Raw genomic sequence first — 23,887 nt, 5'->3', positions numbered from 1 at the left:
TCCCCAACATAACATCGAGGGTCTCATTAGTTTTCTTGTAGATCTCATTAAGTTTATCGGCGGCTTCTAAACAGTTCTTGAGAGACCTTAAAAGTGTGGTTCTGAACTCTATATCTTCCATTGACAATTTTGTCCTGTTTCTTTGTCTCTGCATTTTGTTATGCTTTCTTGGTGCACCCCCTAGTGGTCTTTGTGCACAGTCTTAGAGTTAAGCCTTGATTGTTGTAGCTAATACCACTGAGGGTTTGACCTCCAGGCCAAGTGGCTGTGAGGATCAGCTGTGTCTGTAGTGGGAGAACTTCTGTCCTCTAGGGAGGTGCTAATCTGGCGTTTGCCTGAGGCTATCCGGCTAATGCCTCTGTGCAGGGCTTGGGCAGGGCGGGTCGAACAGGATCAACAGGGTGGGCAGGAGAGAGCAGTTATGGTGGCTCTCAGTCCTGTCCCCAGGGGCTCTGCCTCTCTGAGTCCCAGCGACCACTGCAAACCTTGGAGAGAAAGCTGCACTCGCTCTGACTGAAGCCAGACAGTCCTGCTTCTCCCGTTTGAATCTGAGTCCCTAAAGACTAGCCCGGATCTGGAGCTCAGAGTCTGCGACTCCCTCCCGATTGAAAACGCCAACTGCGCCCTCCACCACCAGCCCGCTCCGCGCACTCCGCACCTCAGAACCTGACTTCAGCACCGAGCCTCCTCTGAGTGTCCGTATGCGTTTCTCTTTCCTCCTAGTTATAGGACTTCCACTCAGCCAGCGTTCCTGTGGTTCTGGGTGATGTCTGCTCCGTCTTTTAGTTTCACTTTTGAAGTAGTTGTTCAAGGCAGCAAACTCCGGCGTTAACCTATGCCGCCATCTTGGTTCTCCCTGTTCTTAATATGTTTGCTCACCTTCTTGGCACTATGTGTTTTAACCAAGGTCACCTCTCTGAGAAAGGTTGTTTCCCCAGGTAGGGATTTTCCCTTGAAGTTAGGGAGGGAATAAAACCCCTTAACTAAGTGCCAGGCGGGTAATTAATCACTTTAACTACGAACAATCATGCTTAAGCTATATAATCTTTACTTCCTGGAATGGAGATAAGAAACGCCCTAACCTTTGGAATAGAGATTGATAGGATCGGAATCAACTGGTATAAATACAGATGTAACAAGACAACAGGATACAGAACCTAGATACAGAACCTAGACACAGAACCTACACAGAACCTAGAGACAGAAGAACTTCGCTGGAGAGAACATAGCAAAAGATCCTGGACAGAAACTGGAGACAGAACCTAGCGAGAGAACATGGCAAAAGATCCTGGACAGAAACTGGACACAGAACCTAGAGACAGAAGAACTTTGCTGGAGAGAACATGGCAAAAGATCCTGGACAGAAACTGGAGACAGAACCTAGCAAGAGAACCTGGCTGAAGAACCTAGAGACAGAATCTGGCTACAGAACCTGGATAGAACATGGCAAGAGAACCTGACTAGAACCTGGTGACTGAACCTGGCTGGAGAACCTGGACAGAACCTGGCTGGAGAACCTAGCGAGGGAACCTGGCTACAGAACCTGGCTGGAGAACCTGGAAAACCTGGCTGGAGAACCTAGCAAGAGAGCATGGACACAGAACCTGGCTGGAGATCCTAACCAGAACTTCGCTGGAGATCCTGACCAGAACTTGGCTAGAGATCCTGGCTAGGCTGCTGATCAACTGAACGCTGTCTCCATGTCATTCCTTCTTTGCCGACTCCGTCCACACCTTTGGGGACCCCTGGACCTGCTGGGGTTGGACCCCAGCAAATTTTGATGTGGTTTTGGGAGGTGGCAAGTACCTGCAATTACCTACACTGCCATCTTGGTTCTCTCCACATTGATTGATTTGTGTATGTTGAACCATCCTTGGACCCCTAGAATGAATCCCATTTGATTGTGATGTATTATTTTTTTAATGTATTATTATATTTGATTTGCTATTATTTAAAAATATTTTGCATCTCTATTCATCAGACATATTGTGTGTGTGTGTGTGTGTGTGTTATCCTTGCCCGGTTTTGGTATCAGGTTTAGTTGGCCTGATAAAATATCTTAGGAAGAATTGCCTCTCTTCAGTTTTCTGGAACAGTTTGAGGATAGGTATCAAATTTTCTTTGAATGTTTGACAGGATTCACTGATGAAGCCATCTGGTTCTGGAATATTTGGGAGGTTTCTGATGGGTGCTTCAATAACCTCACTGTTGATCAGTTTATTTAGATTTTATAATTCCTCATGATTCAGTCTAGGAAGTTTCATTTATTCCTAGGAACTTATACATTCTTTTAGTTTATTGAATTTGGTGACATATAGGTTCTCACAGTATTCTAGTATGATCCTATGTATTTCTGTAATGTCTGTGGTAACTTCTCTTTCATTTCTGTTTTTGTTTGAGTATTTTTTGCTTTTCTCCTAGTGAATCTAGCCAGAGTTTTGTCAACTTTATTAATCTTTTAAAAGAACCAGAGCTTTTTAAAATAGTTTTTTTTATCTATTTTATTCAATCTGCTATAATTTTTATTATTTTCTTTCTTCTACTGACTTTGGGTTGCTTTTGTTCTTTTTCTGGTACTTGAAGATGTAATGCCAGATTGTTTAGTTGAGATTTTTCTTGTGGTTTTTTTTGAGTTAGGCCAGTAATGATATAAACATTTCTTATTACTGCTTTTACTCTATCCTAAAATTTCAATGTCTACTGTCATTCTCATCTGTCTCCATATATCTTTTGATTTCACTGTTTGTTTTTTGACCCAGTCATTTTTTAGAAGCATTTTTTAATTTTTAAAAAAGCTTTATTTCATCAAGTTCTAACACATTTTGCACTGACAAATGATTTTACCTGCTTCACATAAGAAGGTCAGTGACCATTACACCAAAGAAGAAGCCTCATGCATCCAGAGCACCACAGGTAAATTAATATTTCAAAGGCCACGCAAATCTTAGAAGCATGTTTTTTAACCTTTATATATTTGTGGGAGGTTTTTAGTTCCTTTTTGCAGGTGATTACTAATTTCAAAGCCTTGTGGTTGGAGAAAATGCTTGATATGATTTTAATCTTCTTGAATTTGTTGAGGTTAGTTTTATGTCCCAACATACAGTCTATCCTTGAGATTCTTCCATGTTCACTGGAGAAGAATATATAGTCTGATGTTCTGCATGAAAGCCTGTGTAAATGTTAATTATGTGTCATTTAGGCTGATATATCTTTATTGATTTTTTGTTTCGATGATTTACCCATAGCTGCTTATGGGTATTTAGGTACCCTACTACAAGTGTGTTTTTGTCAGTTTCTTCCTTTATTTCTGTTAGTAGTTGCTTTATATATTTTGGTGCTTCCTGATCGGATGCATATATACTGAGAAGTGCTATGTCTTCTTGATTTCGTGTCCCCTTTGTGGTTATGAAATGTTCATCTTTGTCTCTTGTTACCCTTGTTATCTTGAAATCTATTTTGTCAGATATAGGTATAGTTACACCTGCTTTTTTTGTGGATGTTATTTTCTTGGAAAATAATTTTCTACCCTTTCACTTGGAGTCTATCTTTGTCTTTGCAGCTTAGATGTGTCTCAAGGAAACAAATGGTTGGGTTTTGTTTGTTGATCCACTCTCCTACTCTGTGCCTTCTTATTGTTGAATTTAGTTTATTTACATTTAGGGTGATTAATTATGTATGAGAATTTTTTAGTAGCCATTTTATCTTTTCTTTTCTGGTAGCTCAGTGCCCCCATTTTTTCCTTTGCTTTTCAGTCTGTTGTTTTTGTTTTGTGGCATTCCATACTTGTCCCCTTGTTTCTTCTGTTGTGTTTTTTTTTTAAGTTATGTGTCTCAGTTTTGGATTTTTGAGTGCATGGTTTATGAAAAAGGAAGTTCATATATAAATTAATCCTTTTTCTTTTGAATGATCTTCATACTCCTTTGTAAATTCAGACCTAAACCCCCTTTCATTTTATGTTTTGTTGTCACAAATTATTCCTATTTATGTTGCAATGTTCTTGGTGCTCTTAGTCATAGTTTTGTGACTCTTTGTTCTTTGTTTCAGGTAGGAAACCTCCCCCCCCACTTGAATATTTCCTGCAATGAAGGTGTTGTGATGATAAATTCCCTCAGCTTCTGGGTGTCTGAAAAAGTCTATTTCTCTTCTATAGTCAAAATATAACTTTGCTGGATATATTATTCTTGCCTACTCATTTCTCTTTCAGTGATTTGAATATTTGGTTCCACTCTCTCCTAGCTTGTAGGGTTTGTATTGGGAATTTAGTGATAATTTAATGGGCTTTCCTTTATAGGTTACTTTCTTCTTTTCCCTGGCTTCCTTGAGAATTCTTTCTTTGTCATTAATCTTTGACAGTTTTAATATAATGTGCCTTGTAGAATGACTTTTGGATTGAGGTAAATAGGAGTTCTGTTTGTTTCTTGTATTTGAGGATATAGATCTTTCCACAGGTTTGGAAAATTCTCATCACCTATTTGTTTGAATAGGCTCTCCATTCCCTTCTCTCTCTCCTTCTAGTATTACTATTTTTTTTATATGAACTTTCTGATGGAGTCAGATTGTACTTGTAGAATTCTTTCCTTTTTACTCCCAAATATTGCTCTTCTCCCCTCTGTATCATTTCTGTATTTCTATCTTCAAAATCATTAATTACTTCTTCCATCTGGTCAGCTCTATTTCCTATGCTCACTTATTTATCTGTTTTATTGAGTTTTTGATCTCCAGAATTTTTATTTGGTTCATTTTTCAGTGTTTTAATTTCTTTGGTAAAGTACTCATTTTGTTTGTTGCTTATGTTTTTTCGGATTTTATTAAACTTGCTTGAGTTTTGCATCTCATTGAGTTATTTTTTCAGTATTGTAATCTTGAATTTTCTGTAATTTAAGTAACATATTTCCTTGTCTTTAAGTTTATTTTCTGAAGATTTTTAATTTTCTTTCTGAGCTGCCTCATTAACTTGTTTATTCATGATATTTGATGAATTCATTCTCTGTCTAGGCATTTATGTAAGAGTGGCACTTCTCTATTAGATTGTTAATGTGTTTCTATTGTTTTCTTATAGGTGGCACTGAATCATAAATTTTTTAGTTTTCTCAAACTGCTTTAGCTTTTTAGATCTCTAAGGGGTGGTGGAAAATGTCCTGTGTTTCATGGAAAGGTGGCATCTCCTCTGTGTTCAGGTCACCTCGTTCTCAGGGGGCCAACACCATAAAAGAATGTGGGGCGTGGACATTCAAAATCCACAAAATTCCAGACTGGCCTGGTGGCTCTGTTGTTTGAGTGCCCACCCATACACCAATAAGATAATGGGTTAAATTCCCAGTCAGGGCACATACCTAGGTTGTGGGTTTGATCCCCAGTCCAGGTACAATGTTTCTCACATCAATGTTTCTTTTTCTCTCTTCCTCCCATTCTCTCTAAAATCAATGAAAAATAGACTCACATGAGGATTTAAAAAAATAACAAAGTAAAACAAAATCCATGAAATTCCAGTACTTTCCTTCACAGCCAGACATGCCTGCAGTGCAACTGCAATGGGTGGTGGTGGAGTAAGCTGGGGCAGACTGGCTCCTCCATCTCTTTCTTGCTTTTTCTGTAATGGTGACTGGTAGACCCTTGCATCTTTCCTCTTTGTGTCTCCACTTGACGATGGGAGTGCACACAGGGTGCTACTATCACTCAGAGAGAAAATATTTCTGTAGTAGCCATTCTTGTGTTTCCATATAAAGTGCTCTGCAAACTGAAACTCACTGCCACAGCTTCTTCTGGGGCCTGCTGCTAACTCTTGGAGCATATGTGGAGGCAGCTAGGTTTTGGGCTTTGTTTTGTCAGGAAAACTGGCAGACAACTGTGGCTGTAACTTTGTGCTTCATCCCCTTCCAGGTTATTGGACTGAGCTGCCACTTGTACTGACCACACATGCAGGAATGTTCAGTATCTTTTTGGCCTTCCCAGCTGAAGTGGGTGCTAGTGGCAATCTTATTCCTCCCTTCTTTTTTTTTATTTTAAAAAAAACTTTATTGTTGAAAGTAATATATATGTCCCATTTTTTCTTCCATTGACCCATTATGTCCGTCAACTAAGGCCTGTACCACCCTGTTGTCTATGTCCCTGGGCTATGTAGTCCATGGGCTACACAAGTTCCTTGGTTGACCATTTCCCACCCATGCACCCACCCTCACATTCCCTTTAAGATTCCACATTTGAATCCATGCTTCAATGTCTCTGGATCTATTTTGTTCAACAGTTTATTTTGTTCCTTAGATTCCACATATGAGTGAGATCATGTGATACTTATCTTTCTCTGACTGACTTATTTCACTTAGCATAATACTCTCCAAGTCCCTCCACGCTGTGTCAAAGGGTAAGAGATTCTTCTTCTTTTTTTTTTTTTAAAAAATATTTTTATTGATTTTTTTTTTTTACAGAGAGGAAGGGAGAGGGACAGAGAGTTAGAAACATCGATGAGAGAGAAACATCGACCAGCTGCCTCCTGCACACCTCCCACTGGGGATATGCCCGCAACCAAGGTATATGCCCTTGACCAGAATCCAACCCGGGACCCTTCAGTCCGCAGGCCAATGCTCTATCCACTGAGCCAAACCGGTTTTGGCGTGATTCTTCTTTTTTACTGCTGCATAGTATTCCATGGTATAAATGTACCACAGATTTTTTTTATCCATTCATCTACTGATGGGCACTTGTGCTATTTCCAGATCTTAGATACTATAAATTGTGCTTCTATGAACATAGAGGTGCATACATTCTTTTTTATTGGTGTTTCAGGTTTCATTGGATATATTTTTAGAAGTGGGAGCACTGGGTAAAATAGCAATTACATATTTAATTTTTTGAGGAAACTCCATAATGTTTTCCATAATGGTTGCACCAGTCCACATTTCCACCAACAGTGTACAAGAGTTCCCTTTTCACCACATTCTCACCAGCACTTGTCATTTGTTGATTTGTTTATGGTAGCCATTCTGACAGGTGTGAGGTGATACCGCACTGTCATTTTAATTTGCATCTCTCTGATGATCAGTGACTTTGAGCATTTTTTCATATGTTTCTTGGCCATCTGTATATTCAGTTCGGAGAAGTATCTATTCAGGTCCTTTGCCTGTTTTTATTTTGTTTTTGTTTTTGTTTTTTTCTGTAAAATGTCCCAGTTCTTCCATAACTTATAAACATGATTTATACAGAGGAGTGGATGGGAAAGTGGGTGGAGGGCAGACCTGGGATGGGGAAGCTCCTCTTGCTGCCCCCTTGGGGCGGGGCCCCAAGATCTTTGGGGGGGGGGGGTGGCGATGCCCCAACACCTCTCTGAGGTTGTCTGGCAGCCTCTGCCCCTGGTGCTCAGAATCTGGCGTGCCCTTCGATTCCAGAACCCCTTCTGGGCCCCAGGTCCACTGGGCACACAGCCCCCGGTGCTCCGAATGCTGAAGCGCCCGTGGTTCTAGAATTCCCCCTTCAGCTGCTGGGGTGATGGCCCCCTCCTTTCCGCTGCCCCCCCCCCCACCACCAAGGAGGGAGGGAAGGGCGAGGGAGGGGCGCTAGGTCTCCCCTCTATCGGGGAAGAGCAGGGGGAATCTCAAGGAGGGAGGGAGTGGGAGGCAGGAGCCAGGAGGGGCTCAGCTGATGGTGAGGCCAAAGCCACACTGGAACTTTTTTTTTCGGTGATTCAGGAAGGCCCCGAGGGCCAGTGTCAGAGTCAGGGGCTGGAGCTGCTTCTCCAGCGTGGCGCCCCTGATCCAGTTGCTGTCCACGGAACCTTTGAAGAGGAGGTTGGCCTTGGGCAAGTCCAGCTGCTACCCGAAGGAGACGCTCGTGTCTTGCATCCTTGTGCTGGCCTCAAACTCCACGCCTACCTGCTGCTGGTCACTGGCTTTGTGGTAGTATGTCGCGTGCATGCCCTCCTGGCCCAGCGTTACTGTCGCCAACCAGTTGTTCAATGTGTATTTCCCAGCTAGAGACATGACAGTACCCTCCTCCCCAGGCCGCCGGTGGTAGACCAGCTCTCCGCCCAGTGCCAGACATGGCGTGATGTTCTGGAGGTAGTGGGCCACGAGAATTCCTGAACCCACAGGACGTCTGGGTTCCCGAGGGTGACGGCTGCTGTGAAGTCAGAACCGGTACTCCCCGTCCACCTGCCAGTTCACGAACTTAGACTGCTGGGTCTGGATGGCCATCTTGGACCTGAGGCCGGGGCCCAGCTGGTTAATGACCTGAGCATTGAGGCTGCCACTATTGTCCATGCCACTCACCAACACGGGGAATGCCTCCATGGGACTCAGCTGCTTTGCCCCACGTACGTGACCCCGAAATGGTAGTTGGGACTCCCCGATTGTGCTGAGGGCTACTGTGTGGTTCACCTGGAAATGGTTACTCTGCCCTTTGTTGATTGTGAGCTTGACACCTTCCATCTGAATAGGAAACAGCTCCTTGCACTTCCGGTGGCACTCCTCGAACCTGCACCATCGTCCTGCAGTCCTGGGAGTCTGTTCTGAACCTCGACCCGCGCCGGCCCCAGCACCCAGGCCGCCCCCAAGCGGCGGCAGTGTGAAGCCCCGAGGAGAGGGTGGAGGCGGCAGATCCACGAGGGCGGGCGCGGGGCGGCGGCGGTGGCCCTGCGGGCGGTGAGCTAGAGGCCAACACGTTCCCCATGGTTGCTGGCGGCAGCGCCTGTTCCTGGCCTGGGCTCCTCTCCCACCCCGTGCGCCACGCGCAACTGAACCCACTGCCGCTGCCGCCACCACCGTGGCCCCTTTGCCCGTTTTAATCGGATTGTTGGTCTTCCTTTTGTTAAATTGTATGAGATCCTTATATTTTGGATATTAACCCTTTATTATGTGTATCACTGACAAATATGTTTTCCCACACAGTGGGCTCCCTTTTCATTTTGTTGATGGTTTCTTTGGATGTGCAGAAGTTTTTTATTTTGAGGTAGTCCCATTTGTTTATTTCCTCCTTCCTTTCCTTTGCCCTAGGAGATGTATCAGCAAATATATTGCAATGAGAGATGTCTGAAATTTTGGTGCCTATGGTTTCTTCTAGGATTTTTATGGTTTCCTGACATATTTCAGTCTTTTATCCAGTTTGAGCTTATTCATGTGTATGGTGTAAGTTGATGGTCTAGTTTCATTTTTTTGCATGTGTCTGTCCAATGTTTCCAACACCATTCACTGAAGAAACTCTCTTGATTTTATTGTAGGCTCTTGCTTTCTTTGTAAAATTTAATTGAGCGTAATGGCTTGGGTCAATTTCTGGGTTCTCTGTTCTGTTCCTTTGATCTATATGTCTGTTTTTGTGCAAGTATCAGGCTGTTTTAATTACAGTGGCTTTGTAGTATAACTTTATATCTGCAATTGTGACCCCTCCAATTTTGTTCTTCTATCTTGCTGCAGTGATTCGGGGTCTTTTTTGGTTTCATATAATTTTTTGGAGTATTTTTTTTTTTTTTTAGATCTGTGAAAAATGCCATTGTTATTTTAAGAGGGATTGCATTGAATCTGTAGATTGCTTTGGGTATTACGGACAATTTAATGATGTTAATTCTACCAGTCCATGAACACAGCATATTCTTCTACTTGTTTATATCTTATTCTATCCCTTTTTTCAATGTTCTGTAGTTTTCTGAGTACAAGTCTTTTAACTCCTCGGTTAAGTTTATTCCTACATAACAATTTATTTGTTGCTGTGGTAAATGGGGTTGTTTGTTTAGTTTCTCCTTCTGAGAATTCATTATTGGTGTATAAAAATGCCATTGATTTCTGTGGGTTAATTTTGTATGTTGCTCTATTGCTGAATTCATTTATTAAATCTAGTAGTTTTTTGGTGGAGTCTTTATGTTTTTTTAATGTATAATATCATGTCATCTGTGAATAATGAGAGTTTTATTACCTTCTTTCCAATGGATGCCCGTCATGTTTTCTTCTTGTCTGATTGCTATTGCTAGGACTTCCAGTACTATCCTATATAATACAAAGCTAATAAACAGCCATCAGCCCTCATCCAGGCTGGCCAGGCACCCCAGTGGGGACCCCCACCCTGATCCGGGATGCCATTCAAGGCAAACCAGCCGGCCCCCACCAGTGCACCAGGCCTCTATCCTATACAGTAAAAGGGTAATATGCAAACTGACCCTAACAGCAGAAAGACTGGGAATGACTGGTCACTATGACACACACTGACCACCAGGGGGTAGACGCTCAATGCAGGAGCTGCCCTCTGGTGGTCAGTGAGCTCTCATATGCAGGAGCTCTGCTCAGCCACAAGTCAGGCTGATGGCTGCCAGCACAGCCGTGGTGGGAGCCTCTCTTGCTTCCTCAGCAGAGCTAAGGATGTCCGACTGCAGCTTAGGTCTGCTCCCCACTGGCAAGTGGACATCCCCTGATGGCTGCTGGGCTGCCAGAGGGATGTCTGATTGCCAGCTTAGGCCCAATCCCATGGGGAGCAGGCCTCAGCCAGCAGATGGTCATCCCCCGAGGGGTCCCAGACTGTGAGAGGGCACAGGTTGGGCTGAGGAATCTACCCCTCTCCCGAGTTCACAAATTTTTGTGCACTGGGCCTCTAGTCCTATATAATAAAAAGCTAATATGCAAATCGACTGAACAGCAGAATGACTGGTCTCTATGACATGCACTGACCACCAGGGTGCAGATGCTCAATGCAGGAGCTGCCCCTGGTGGTCAGTGCGCTCCCATAGGGGGAGTGCTGCTCAGCCAGAAGCCAGGCTCATGGCTGGCAAGCACAGCGGTGGTGACAGGAGCTCTCTCACCTCTGTGGCAGCACTAAGGACCTCTTGGGGGATGTGTGCCTCCTCGCTTAGGTGGACATCCCCCGAGGGGTTCCAGACTGCAAGAGGGTGCAGGCCAGGCTGAGGGACCCCCTCCCCCCACCAGTGCACAAATGTCATGCACCAGGCCTCTGGTCCTATATAATAAATTCCTAATATGCTACGTGTTTGACTGTTCATTTGACCATTTGACCAGTCGTTATGACGCACACTGACCACCAGGGGGCAGATGCTCCGACCAGTAGGTTAGCTTGTTACTGAGGTCCCGCTGATTAGGACTGGGCATGATGGGCTGGACATGCCCTGGAGCCCTCCCACGGTCCCTCCCTGACCTGCCCTGATCGGCCCCAATCTGGATTGGTTGAGATGGGCCAGACACAGACTGGAGCCCTCCCACGGTCCTTCCCTGGCCCCAATAGCACACCAGTGGGGTCCCTCGGCCTGGTCTACACCCTCTCGCAATCTGGGACTCTTAGGGGGATGTCAGAGAAGCAGTTTTGGCCCAATCCCTGCAGGCCAGGCGGAGGGACCCCACTGGTGCATGAATCTGTGCACCGGGTCTCTAGTGTTGAATAATTATGGTAAAAGTGGACATCCCTGTCTTGTTCTTGTTCTTAGGGGAAATGGTTTTAGATTTTGCCCATTAGTATGATGTTTGCTGTAGGTTTGCCATATATGGCTTTTATTATGGTGATATATAATCCCTCTAATCCCACTTTGCTGAGATTTTTTTTTTAAATCAAAAAATGGGTGCTCGCTTTGGCAGCACATAAACTAAAATTGGAACGATACAGAGAAGATTAGCATGGCCCCTGTGGAAGGATGACATGCAAATTAGTGAAGCGTTCCATATTAAAAAAAAAAATGGGTGTTGGATTTTGTCAAATGCTTTTTCTGCACCTATTGATATCATCATGGGATTTTTGTCTTTCAATTTGTTTATGTGATGGATCACTTTTTTGGTTTGTGAATACTGCACCAGCCTTGCATATCTGGAATGAATCCCACTTGTCATGGTGTATGATCTTCTTAATCTATTGCTGGATCTGATTTGCTAATATTTTGTTGAGGATTTTAGCATCTATGTTCATCAGGGATATTGACTTGTAATTCTCTTTCTTTGTAGTGTCTTTATCTGGCTTTGGAATTGGGATAATGCTAGCCTTATAACAACAGCTTGGAAGTGTTCCTTCCTCTTGGATTTTTGGGAATAATTTGAGGAGTATAGGTGTTAGTTAATCTTTGAATGTTTGGTAAATCTTCCCTGTGAAGCCATCCAGACCAGGACTTTTGTTTTCTGGGAGTTGTTTTGACTACTCCTTCAGTTTCCTCAGTTGTTATTGACCTATTCAGGTTTTCTGATTTTTCCTGATTCAGTTTTGCAAGATTGTATTTTTCTAGGAATTTTTCCATATCATCCACAGTGTCTAGCTTGTCAGCATATAGTTGCTCATAGTATTTTCTTACAATCTTTTGTATTTCTGTGGTGTCAGTTGTTACTTCACCACTTTTGTTTCTTTTTTTTATTTTAAAATTTATTTATTTATTTATTTTTATTTAATTTATTGGGGTGACACTGGGACCACTTTCATTTCTGATTTCATTTATTTGTTTCTTGATGAGCCTGGGTAAGGTTAATCAATCTTGTTTATCCTTTCAAAGAACCACCTCTTGGTTTCATTGATCTTTTGTATTTTTATAGTCTCTATGTAATTTATTTCTGCTCTAATGTTCATTATTTCCTCCTTCTACTTACTCTCAGCTTTTTTTCTTCTTTTTAATTCAAGTTTATTAAGGCATAATTTATATTCAGTAAAATTTGCCCTTTTTAGGTGCACAGTTATATTAATTTTTTAAATCTTTATACAGTCATTTGGTCACACATAAAGACAATAGACTATTTCCATCACTCCAAAATATTCTTGCATGCTGTCAGATAGGACAATGGTATGAAGGTCTGGGCAGTTCTTAATAAATGCTATTCTTGCTCAATGTTAAAATGTAGCACAGCATTTTGCAGATGCAGTTTTAACCAGAGGAGCTTGACCCTAACCCAACATGATAAGTTTAGCTAACTGCAAAGAAGAAATCAACATGTAATTAACCAAATGGTGTACATAATACTTGCAGCTTTTATTGTTGTTCTTTTTCTAATCTTTAAGTTGTACAGTTAAATAGTTTATCATTACATTTTCTTTCTTTTCTTTTCTTTTTTTTCCTTTTCTTTTCTTCTTTTTTTTGTAGGCCTGTAATGGTATGAATTTTCCTCTCAGGACTTCTTTTGCTGTTCCCAGAGATTTTGGGTTGTTGTGTGGTCATTTTTATTTGTTTTCAGGAAGTTTTTGATTTCTTTCTTGATCTCATTGGTAACATATTCTTTGTTGAAAAACATGTCAATTACCCTCCATGAGTTAAGACTGTTTTTTGAGTGGTTTGACTGTAGTTGATTTCTGATTTCATTCCATTATGATCTGAGAAGATGCTTGATGTGATTTCAGTCTTTTTGAAATGACCCATGTGTACTTGAGAAGAATATATTCTGTAGCTTTGGGGTGAAATGTTCTAAAAATGTCAATTAAATCCATGTGGTCCAGTGTGTCATTTAGAGTCACTGTTTCCTTGTTAATTTCAGTCTGGAAGATCTATCTAGTGAAGTCAGCAGGGTGTTAAAGTCCCCTACCTTGACTGGATTTCTGTTTATCTCTCCCTAAATATCCTCCAGAACTTAAAAAAAATATATATATTTAGGTACTCCTATATTGGGTGCATATATGTTTACCAGGGTTATACCCTCTTGTTATATCTATTCTTTTAGTATTGTGTAGTGACTTTTATTGTCTCTTGTGATGACCTTCATTTTGAAATCTATTTTCTCAAATATGAGTAGTGCCACCCAAGCTTTTCTTTCATTTCCATTTGCATGGAAATTTTTATTCCACCCCTTCACTCTAGTACTATGTGTCTTGTTTTGAGGTGGGTCTCTTGTAGACAGCATATAGTTGGGTCATGTTTTTGTATCCATTCAGCTACCTTATGTTTTTTTATTAGAGCATTTAATCCATTTACATTTAAAGTTATTATTGAAAGGTACTTATTTATTGCCATTTTAATTCTATATGCCTATGTTTCTCTCTCTGACTATTTCTTCTCATTACAGCAGTCCCTGTCACATTTCTTGAAGTGCTGGTTTGGTGTTGACAAACTCCTTTAGCCTTTTATTGTCTGGGAAGCTCTTTATTTCACCATCTAATTTGAACAACAGCCTTGCTGGATATAGTAATCTTGGTTTCAGATCCTTGCTTTTCATTACCTTGAGTACTTCATGCCATTCCCTTCTGGCATGTAGAGTTTCTGATGACAAATCAGTTGACAGCCTTATGGGAGCTCCTTTCTAGGTAACAGTTTGCTTTTCTCTTGCTGCCTTTAAGATTCTCTCTTTGTCTTTAATTTTTGGCATTTTAATTATGATGGGTCTGGGCATGGGCCTGTTTGTGTTTTTCTTGCTTGGTTCTCTATGCCTCCTGAATTTTTTAGACTTTTTCTTTCACCAGATTAGGAAAGTTTTCTGCCATTATTTCTTCAAATACATTCTCTATCCTCTGCTCCCTTTCTTTCCCTCCTGGCTCTCCAATTATTACTGTTACCTTTCATGTTGTCCCACAGCTTCCTTAGGTTGTCTTCCAGTTTATTATTATTTTTTCTTTTTGGTTCTTTGATTAATGTTTTTCTACTGTGTCTTTTAATTCACTGATCCAAGCCTCAGCTTCCCCTAATCTGCTTTGTATTCCTTCCATTGTGTTCTTTAGTAGTTCTATATCATTCTTCACAGTTACTGTATTTTTTCTCATTATGTTGAGCATCTTTGCCATCATCATTCTGAATTATATGTCTGATAAATTTCTTATATACATCTCATTTAACTCTTTCTCTGGAGAATTCTCTTGTATTTTCATTTGGGGCTTGTTTTTTTGTCTCCCCATTTTGGCTGTCTGTTTGTGCTTGTGTCTTTGTATTAGGTAGATCTGCTATGCCTCCAATCTCTAGTGCAGTACAGTGTTATACGCTGTTTCTGACTGGCCCTGAGTACCCTGTTTGAAGCAATCAGCAGTCAACATCTTGGGGCTCTGTATGCTGGGGTTGTGTTTCTTTGAAAACGACCTAGATATGTACCAAACTCTTCTTTTTCTAGCCCTGGGCCCTAATTAGATCAGGCAAATACTCAAAGCCTCCAGAGACCTGCCTCTGCCTATAGTCTGATTGTATTAAATATTGATTAACCTCAGGCTATCAAAAACAGGATGGGGTGACAGGTTTGCAAACAGGGTGGGGCAATTGCTTCATCCTGAATGCTGATTGTTATTCTTAGTCTCTTAATGGGCCTCAGAAACTCAACAGGGTAGGGCAAAGGGTTTTCCAATAAGGTGGGACAACTTCTTTCTCCCTCGGTAAAATCCTCCTGGATAGCAAAGTTCTGCCAGAGAAAGATGTCCTCTGCACATAAGGGAATTACTTAGCACAGAAAACCGGGGTGTATGCCTTCTGTGGTTTAACCCCAAAGCCCTCACACTGGATTCTGCTCACACAGCTGCATCCACTCTTCCCTCCCTCTGCCAGAGCCCAAGGTGAGTGGCTACACATGAAATTTTGTGTCTTGTCCCACTAAGAGGGTGCCTACATTTCCAGCTATCTCTCAGTTGCAGATAGCAACCCTGATGCTTTTCACAGTCAGGTATTATGTGGGCACCTTTCTCAGTTCTGGTGTTCTAGGCTAGGGTGCCCAACTTGTAACCCCCCATAGCTGTAATAGCCTTCTCAAACTTCAGCTGTTGTCTATGGGAGCCTTGTCAACCCTTTCACTCCTCCACACTTCTACCAGTCTCTATGTAGTCTCCACTTTCCATCCTTGGTTATCAGGGTTCTCTCCAGCTAGTCTTCAGTTGATTATTCAGGAGGGTTTTTCTGTATTTTAGTTGTAATTCCAGTTTGGTCCTGGGAGCATGCCAGTGTAGCTTCCACTTACTTCACCGCCATTTTGGAATCCCTGTCTCCTCCCTTCTTTGGAATGAGCCATGCATTGAGCATCAAAGGGATCTCTCATGCTGTTCTTCATCTGATGTAACCCCTGAGCATCTTTATACATAAATATTTACCTGAATCTGATCATTTCCTTTATATATATTCATATAAATTAATTGTTTGAAAGGGTATGAATTCTGTATAGCTCTTAATATATATTGCACAATTCTTTTAAGAGATGCATGGGAGATATAATACCTAGAAACTGTATTTCACTCTTACTCTGGATATATAGGGATAATTAAGGGGAGGAATTAATACAAAGTACTTAGAGGTGCTTATTGGGGTGGGGTGCCCACAATAATTGGAAGGATTAAACTGACTTCCCTTGTGTCTAAGAATAGAATAGAGGGTCCTTGCTCCTACAATTTAAGGGATGTGAAGCACCATCCTCAGTTCTCCAGTAGTTGTCCTTGAAGGAGGCCACCAGCTCTCAAATTCTATTATTTACAGAGCTCTGATAGTTCAATAAAAAGCATCAGCAAATACAATTTGTGTCAGTGTGTAGTTATCCCCCAACCCATCTTTCATCAGCCTTATTTCCTCTTCCAAACATCAGCCACAGGATTCAATGGCCATGTTGATCTACTGCTTCTCTTCATGGCATATTCTGTGTCCCTATATGGTTGTTTCTTACTCCCTTAAAATGGCACCCTTTACCTGCCTTACCATTCTTGGAAGTCAGTCATTATTTAGGAAAAGAAGCACTGGATTTATATTATTTTTATTGTAGACCTGACTTTATGCTTTCTGGTTTCTGCCTGGTATTTATTTCTAGATAATCTTAAGAAAGTAGTTGAACTGTTTTACCCTTGGTTTCTTTTGTAAAACAGGAATAATTACACCTAACAGGATTAAGTAAGGTAATGTGAAAAGGCTGGAAAGAAGATATGATGTCACAACATTTTTGTTTCTAATGAAGAGTAATTTCACAATCTATGACTTCTGATAAGTACCAGTAAAGATGCTAATTCAATTCTTTCATTGTGATTGTATACTGCTGCTTATGTTAAACATTTTGAACATTCAAAACTCCACCAAGGTAGAATTCATGGGTCTTTTCTCAGTATATCATACATTGCCTATGAATGTAAACATATACACATTTCTTTATTTTATACACTAGAGGCCCAGTGCACGGATTCGTGCGCTGGTGGGGTCCCTCAGCCTGGCCTGCACCCACTCGCAACCCAGGACCCCTTGGGGGATGTTGGACTGCTAGTTTCGGCCCGATCCCCGCAGGCCAGGCCTAGGGACCCCACCGGTGCACAAATCTGTGCACTGGGCCTCTAGTGTACATATAAGATCTTTGGTTAATCTTTTCCCACCCTCCCCTCTCCCCCCTTCCCTCTGAGATTCATCAGTCTGTTTCATGTTTCCATGCCTATGCGTTGAGCATCTTCCCCCTGGTAGTCAGTGCACGTCATAGCTACCAGTTGAATGGTCAGGTGGTTTCTTAGGCTTTTATATATATAAACACATAGGCAATTTACAATGTCAGAATAGCATAGTGGTTAAAAACAGGCATTAGAAGCAGATATAGAAGCAAAATAGTGTAGAAAAATGCTTAATGTACCTGGAGTTCTTAGCAGCTGCCAAGTGATTTTATTTGGGAACTGTCCTTTCCTCTCTCTTGGTGCTGGTTGTCTGCTACGTCCAGCTGGGGGAGGAAAATAGGTTGTTGGTGGGCTGTTGAGCCCAAACCAGGTAAACTTTTTATTGTGCATGACCAGGAGCCCCTGCCCCACCAATTGGCTCCTTTAGACCATTTGGGATTCATTTAGAAATCAATAGGTGCTGCACAGCAGTAGGCATAGCTCAGTAAAAAAGATAATCCCACTTTCCAAGTGTGGGATTTGGTTAGAGTGCTCTTTTGGTTGTGGTATATAAATTTTTGGGTATTGTTTGCTTTTCTTGTAGAGAGTCTTAACAGTTGCTTTTTTTAATTTGGGATATTATTGCTTAGAGAAATCTGAATGGGAATCATACTGCTATATAGTTGCCTGCTCCTTGTTTGTATGATTGTTATTTTCTGTGTAATCCTTGACTCTTAAGCATGGGGGTGGGGAGCCTAGCTTCAGTACCCAATCGTAGCCCCCTGGGTAGTATTCTGGCCAATTGGTCTACCTATAGTTATGAACCAATGACCCATAAAAAGATGATCTTTTATTGTAACATAGAATTATTTTGCCAAAGGTCTAATAAATAGGATAAATCTATTATATGCAAGCTTTTATATTGTCACATCATAAATATTCTACTCAGAAAGATCCAAGTTAATGGTTCAAAGATGGGAAAAAGATCTCACTTCCCTCAAGCACAGTAAAACTCAAAAAGAAAAATGTGATGATATATGTCTTTTAAAAAATATAATTATTTATTGTTGAAAGTATAACATATGTCCCCTTTTTTCCTCCATTGACCTCCTCCAGCCCCCCCCCCCCAGACCATCACTGCCCCAGGCCCTCACCACCCCATTTCTGTGTCCATGGACAATGCATATATGAATATAAGGTCCTTGGTCGATTATCTCCCACCCACCAACCTCCCACACCTTCCCTCCAAGGTTCCATACTCTGTTCAATGCTTCGATGTCTCTAAATCAATCCACTCCATTCACCAGTTTATTTTTTCACTTAGATTTCACATATGAGTGCTATCATATGATACTTGTCTCTCTGGCTGACTTATTTCACTTAGCATGACACACTCCAGGTTCCCCCATGCTGTCTCAAAGGTTGAGCCATCTTTTTTTTTTTTTTTTTACTGCTGCATAGTATTCCATGGTATAAATGTACCAAAGCTTTTTTATCCACTCATCTACTGATGGGCACTTGGGCTATTTCCAGATATTAGCTATTTCAAATTGTGCTGCTATGAACATATGGGTGCATACATTCTTTCTGACTGGTATTTTGGTTTTCTTAGGATATATTCCTAGAAGTGGGATCACTGGGTCAAATGGCAGTTCCATATTTAATTTTTTTGAGGAAACTGAAAGGGCGAGTCATCGCGGGGCCTACGTGGGCCGGCCGCCGGGCCCCATGAGGCACAGCCTGACCACGCTGCTGGCGGCCTCGGGCACCGACTCCCCAGCCCACGGCAGGAGCCCGGCGCAGGCCACCCGCCCGCCGCCCCCGGACCGGACCCATGCGGCAGCGGTAGCGGCGGCGGCGGGCCGTGTGCCCTTACCCGAGGAGATGGAGGAGGAGGCGATTACCAGCGCCCCCGGGGACGAGACAGAGGATGTGGACTTCCTGTCTGGGCTGGAACTGGTCGATCTGCTGGACCGCCGGCAACCGGACTGGCCCCTGGAGCCCGGGCTCAGCTCGCCCTTGGGGGAGCGAGGACTGCGCCCTCCATCTTGCCCTTGGTCCTCCATTTTTGGGCAGAGCCATGTGCTCAGCGGGGGCTTCTTCCCGGAAGCCCAGGACTCTGCTGGCCACGCCCAGGATTTCTCTGGACTAACCAATGATAATCAAGGGAAGTGCACGCCATCAATATGACCACATCCTGTGTAACAAGACCCGACTCGCGCCTGGCCAATTGGCGGGGCCCACAGTCCCCTCCCCTGCCCGTACTATAAAACCCACAATCTCATCAGGCCTCGCTCTCTTTCGGCCACTGGGCTTACTGTTGTTGTATCGGTGAGTGTGGTCGGGGAGCCGAACTAGTTCAAAATGAAGGACTCTTTGCTTTTGCATCGGACTCACTGGCTCCCTGATGGGCTTTTGGGAACCTTGAAATCTGGGCACAACAGAAACTCCATACTGTTTTCTGCACCAGTCTACATTCCCAGCAGCAGCTTGCTAGGATTCCCTTTTTCCACATCCTTGCCAGCTTTTGTGATTTGTTGATTTGTTGATGGTAGCCATTCTAACAGATGTGAAGTAATATCTCATTGTCATTTTAATTTACATCTCTCTGCTGATCAGTGACTGAGTATTTTTTCATGCCTCTTGGCCATTTGTATTTTTGCATTAGAGAAGTGCCTATTTAGGTCCTTTTCCCTTGGACTGTTTGTCTACCTTCTGTTAAGTTGTATGAGTTCCTTATATATTTTGGATGTTAACCCTTTATCAGATGTATCATTGCCAAATATGTTCTCCCATACAGTGGGCTCTTTTTCGTTTTGTTGATGGTTTCTTTGGCTGTGCAGAAGCATTTTAATGTAGTCCCAGTTGTTTATTTTCTCCTTAGATTCTGTTGTCTTAGGAGATATATCTCTAAACATATTGCTATGAAAAATGTCTGAGATTTTGCTGCCTATGATTTCTTCTTGGATTTTTATGGTTTCAAGACTTACATTTAAGTCTTTTATCCAGTTTGAGTTTATTCATGTGTATGGTGTAAGTTGGTGATCTAGTTTCATTTTTTTACAATTTCCCCAACACCATTTATTGAAGTGACTGTCCTGACTCCATTGTATGCTCTTTCATCTTCTGTCAAATGATATGTCTTTTAACTCTCTAAATCCTTCTCATGGAGGGTGGGGAGCTTCTGCTGTCCTGGGAACAATGGGGAAATTAATGTCACCCCAAAACCCTGTTCAGGCTGTGGAAGTGGCAGGGGCCACTGTGCCGGAGTCCATTCATTGTCTTCACTAGCTGAGTTTAGACAGAGACCCCCCCAAAAGCTAGTAACCTTTGAAGTTCTAGCAAAGGTCAGAACTGTGTACCACCCAGTTAGTTTAGGTAATAATAGTTGAAGCATCCCCACCTTAGTTCCCTTAATTCCTTAGCTACTTATGTAGATCCTTGTTGATTATTGTTATTCAGATACTCTGCCTACTCCCGGAAATCTATTGATGAGCTAATCAGATACTTTGTCTATTCCTGGAAATTGTTTGCTGATCTGTGTGTCATTGAAACCTCCTTTCCCTAAGGGCTACTCCAGATCAATAAAAGATTGGAGCAGCCTGAGCAGTGGTGGAAGTCCTTCGGGACTTGCCGCCTGGTCCCCCAATATTGCAAAATTATCTCATGTCTTTTTCTCTCATTTGCTGTGCGGCTCCTCTTCAGACCACTGCCCTAACTAAGGGAAGAATGTGACACTTTTAAATTCAAGAGGGGGGCCTGATATTTTCCCCAACCTTTCTCTAGCCTCCTTAGAATTTGCTAAGGACACTAGATAATTAAACAGCTCACTTTTGAGCACACTAAAGGGATACAGTAATTACCAAGAATTAAAATAAGTAATTTAAGTCTTGGCCGGTTAGCTCAGTGGATAGAGCATCAGCCCGTGGACTAAAGAGTCCCGGGCTCGATTCAGGCCAAGAGCACATACCTTGGTTGCAGGATCAATCCCCACAGGAGGCAACCAATTGATGTGTCTTTCTCACATTTATGTTTCTCTCTCTTTATCTCTCCCATTTCCTTCCACACTCTCAAAAAAAAAAAAAGAGTAATTTAAGTTTAATTGATGTGGCCCTGGTCAGCTTGGCTCAGTGGATAATGTATCAGCCTGCGGACTGAAGGGTCCTGGGTTTGAAACTGGTCAAGGATACATGCCTGGGTTGTGGGCTTGATCCCTAGTAGGGGGCATGAAAGAGGCAGCTGATCAATGATTCTCTCATCATTGATGTTTCTTTCTCCCTCTCCCTTCCTTTCTGAAATCAATAAAAAATATTTTTACAAAAAGGTATTGGTGACTCAAAGCCTTTAAAAAACTGTTTAACTGATGTCTTATAAAGTTAACATAAACTGTTTGTGTTTGCCTGTGCTTACAAAAGGGATTGATGTTATCTCTGTTATGCCTCTTAAAAGTTAAAGTGTATTTGCCAATGGAAAAAAAACTGTTTCTGAAAGTTATGAAATGTATTCATAAATTTGCCAACCTAGAGAATGCTAATTTAAAAAAAGAATGCTAATTACTTACTTTAGTTGTCACTAAAAATTAAGTTTTCTAAGAATAAAGAATTCTAATTAAGTTGGAAAAAAGTATATGATTTTTGTAATAAAAAATTGAAAGCAGGGCATTCTAATGTTTATTTCTTAAAGAATTAAGAAGAAGCAAATTGAAAGGGAGTAGGAAAGTCACAGAATGATTGTATGCATTGCAGATGGTTCATGTGAAGTTGCAGAGGGTTTTTGTAAGTCACAGAGGGTCTGTGAAAGTAAATTGAAGAATGATTTTGTGGAGAGAAGAAGCAAAAAGAGAAAAAAATTCAGGATGTGACAAAAAGGTGAAAAAAAGAACAAGACATACATATTTTAGGAAGAAAGACACCAGAGGAGGAATACTCAAGAAGGGAAATAGAAATGAGAAAAAAGAAATAAGAATGAAAAAAAGATGGTAATGTGGATTGGTAGTTTTAATGACAAACGAAAAGGCCAGAAGCTCCCTTTGATTTTTCAAACCCAACTGTAATTTCCCAACAAGAACCAGAGGTACAAATGACAGTGGGGAACAAATTAATCAATTTCTTAGTCTGATATACTTTTATTTGTAATTATAACTATTATCTTAAAATGATGTTACAAAATAAGGAAATTTCTTTGTCAATTGCATTATAATCAGATCTATAACCATGTCATTTAAAGTATTTTTTGTCATTTAGTGACAATTATTGTTTTACTCTGATGCATTTGCAAAATGTTGCATCTTCTAACTTATTCTAAAATATGAATTTCTGAGAATAAATATTCAGATCATACCTTTAAAATAAATAAAAATTTATAAAAGTCTAAGAAAGAACTGCATTCATAGAAATACTGGTAAATGATCAGGATAAATAAGAATTAATTATGAGGCTAAATAAAATGAAAAAAATTATTTTTCTTATACTTAATTTTTATTTTTTCCAAGTATAAGGAAACATTTGTTTTCTTGGAGAAATTTGGTAAATTGTACCTTGATAAGCAATATTAAAGCATTTCTATTTTTCTCCCTACTTGATCCCTCCAGAATTTAAAAACTCTTAATGAGTATTATTTTCATGGCAATATGTTTATTTGCATGAATCCAATAGGAAACTGTTTTCTTCATAGGAGGACACACAAAATCAGTTTCCAGTTGTGGTTTTATTAACCAAGAGTTTGACTGTAATATCATGCTTGAGAGAGACATGGATAGACTCAATATCAGCAAAAAAGCTGTAAGGAATGAAGATTGACTTTGAAGCCAATAAAAGCCTCTTGGAAAAATGGCCTGGTACCTTGCTTCTTTACATGGTTCATGACAGTCTTTCCAGGTAAGGGACGAAGGTTGCTTTCCTTATAGATGACAAAGAAAGACATTTTGGGGATCTAAAGAACTTGAGGAATTTACTCAAACCTATATATATTGTAGGCAAAGCCTGATGGCAACTGTGCGGCTTGGCTTCTTTGCCCTGAAAGGCTAAGTTCAATCTGAAAATTTCTTGTGAGATTCTAGCAAAGCAGGTTTATAAAGGTTATATGACAATTGCTATTCCTGTTGTGTTTATACAAATAATCAGGCCAAATTAAAACTGAACTTAATGCAGTAAATGATTTGGTCTTACTTTGGTTCTTTAATAAAAATGAGGGCTATTTTAGGGGAAAGTTGTATTTTAATAGTTATGGCTATTAAGATCTAGTTTAGTCAATTGTATGTAAAATTTAATTTCCTACATATGAATTAGACTGGATCCAGAATTTTTCTAGTTTCATGAAACATTTTGGTGACAAACCTTATCTTCCATGGAAAAATTGACAGTGGGGAATTGTATCCCACACCATCATTATTTTAAAAAAATATATTTTATTGATTTCAGGGAGGAAGAGAGAGGGAGAGATAGAAACATCAATTTTTCCATGCAAATGGAAAAGAAAAAAAAGCTGGAGTACCAATACTTATATCTGACAAAATAGTCTTCAAAATTAAGGCCATCACAAGAGACAACAAAGGTTACTACCTAATACTAAAGGGATCAATCCAACAAGAGTGTATAGCCATGGTAAATATATATGCACCCAATATAGAAGCAACTAAATATACAAAAAAACTTCCAGAGGACTTTAAGGGAGAGATCAACAACAATACAGTCATAGCAGGGGA

The 23,887-nt window shown here is 41.1% G+C and overlaps 1 protein-coding gene and 1 pseudogene across 3 annotated transcripts in view; both read right to left on the bottom strand.

The window, feature by feature from the left end:
- CHIC1 (cysteine rich hydrophobic domain 1) overlaps nucleotides 1-23,887 on the bottom strand; it is a gene marked incomplete at its 5' end in the record, with an annotated part of 179,617 nt that overhangs the window by 15,875 nt on the left and 139,855 nt on the right. Inside the window, 2 exons of one of the 2 annotated variants that reach the window (XM_081080882.1) lie at nucleotides 3,750-5,414; nucleotides 17,445-17,528. The exons of the other annotated variant lie outside the window; for it this stretch is intronic. Of the exons in view, the coding sequence (XP_080937008.1) occupies nucleotides 17,454-17,528 (75 nt within the window). The 3' untranslated portion in view covers nucleotides 3,750-5,414; nucleotides 17,445-17,453. Of the gene's footprint in view, nucleotides 1-3,749; nucleotides 5,415-17,444; nucleotides 17,529-23,887 lie in introns of those variants that run through there. 2 annotated transcript variants of the gene reach the window in all.
- LOC308510833 (mitochondrial import receptor subunit TOM40 homolog) lies at nucleotides 7,574-8,757 on the bottom strand (annotated as a pseudogene). Its single transcript has one exon. The product of its transcript is annotated as a mitochondrial import receptor subunit TOM40 homolog (transcript).

The sequence above is a fragment of the Myotis nattereri genome, assembly GCF_964212035.1.
Source record: "Myotis nattereri genome assembly, chromosome: X".
Classification (NCBI taxonomy): Eukaryota; Metazoa; Chordata; class Mammalia; order Chiroptera; family Vespertilionidae; genus Myotis; species Myotis nattereri.
Note: the sequence above shows the minus strand (reverse complement) of the source record. Positions and strands in the feature narration are given on the sequence as shown.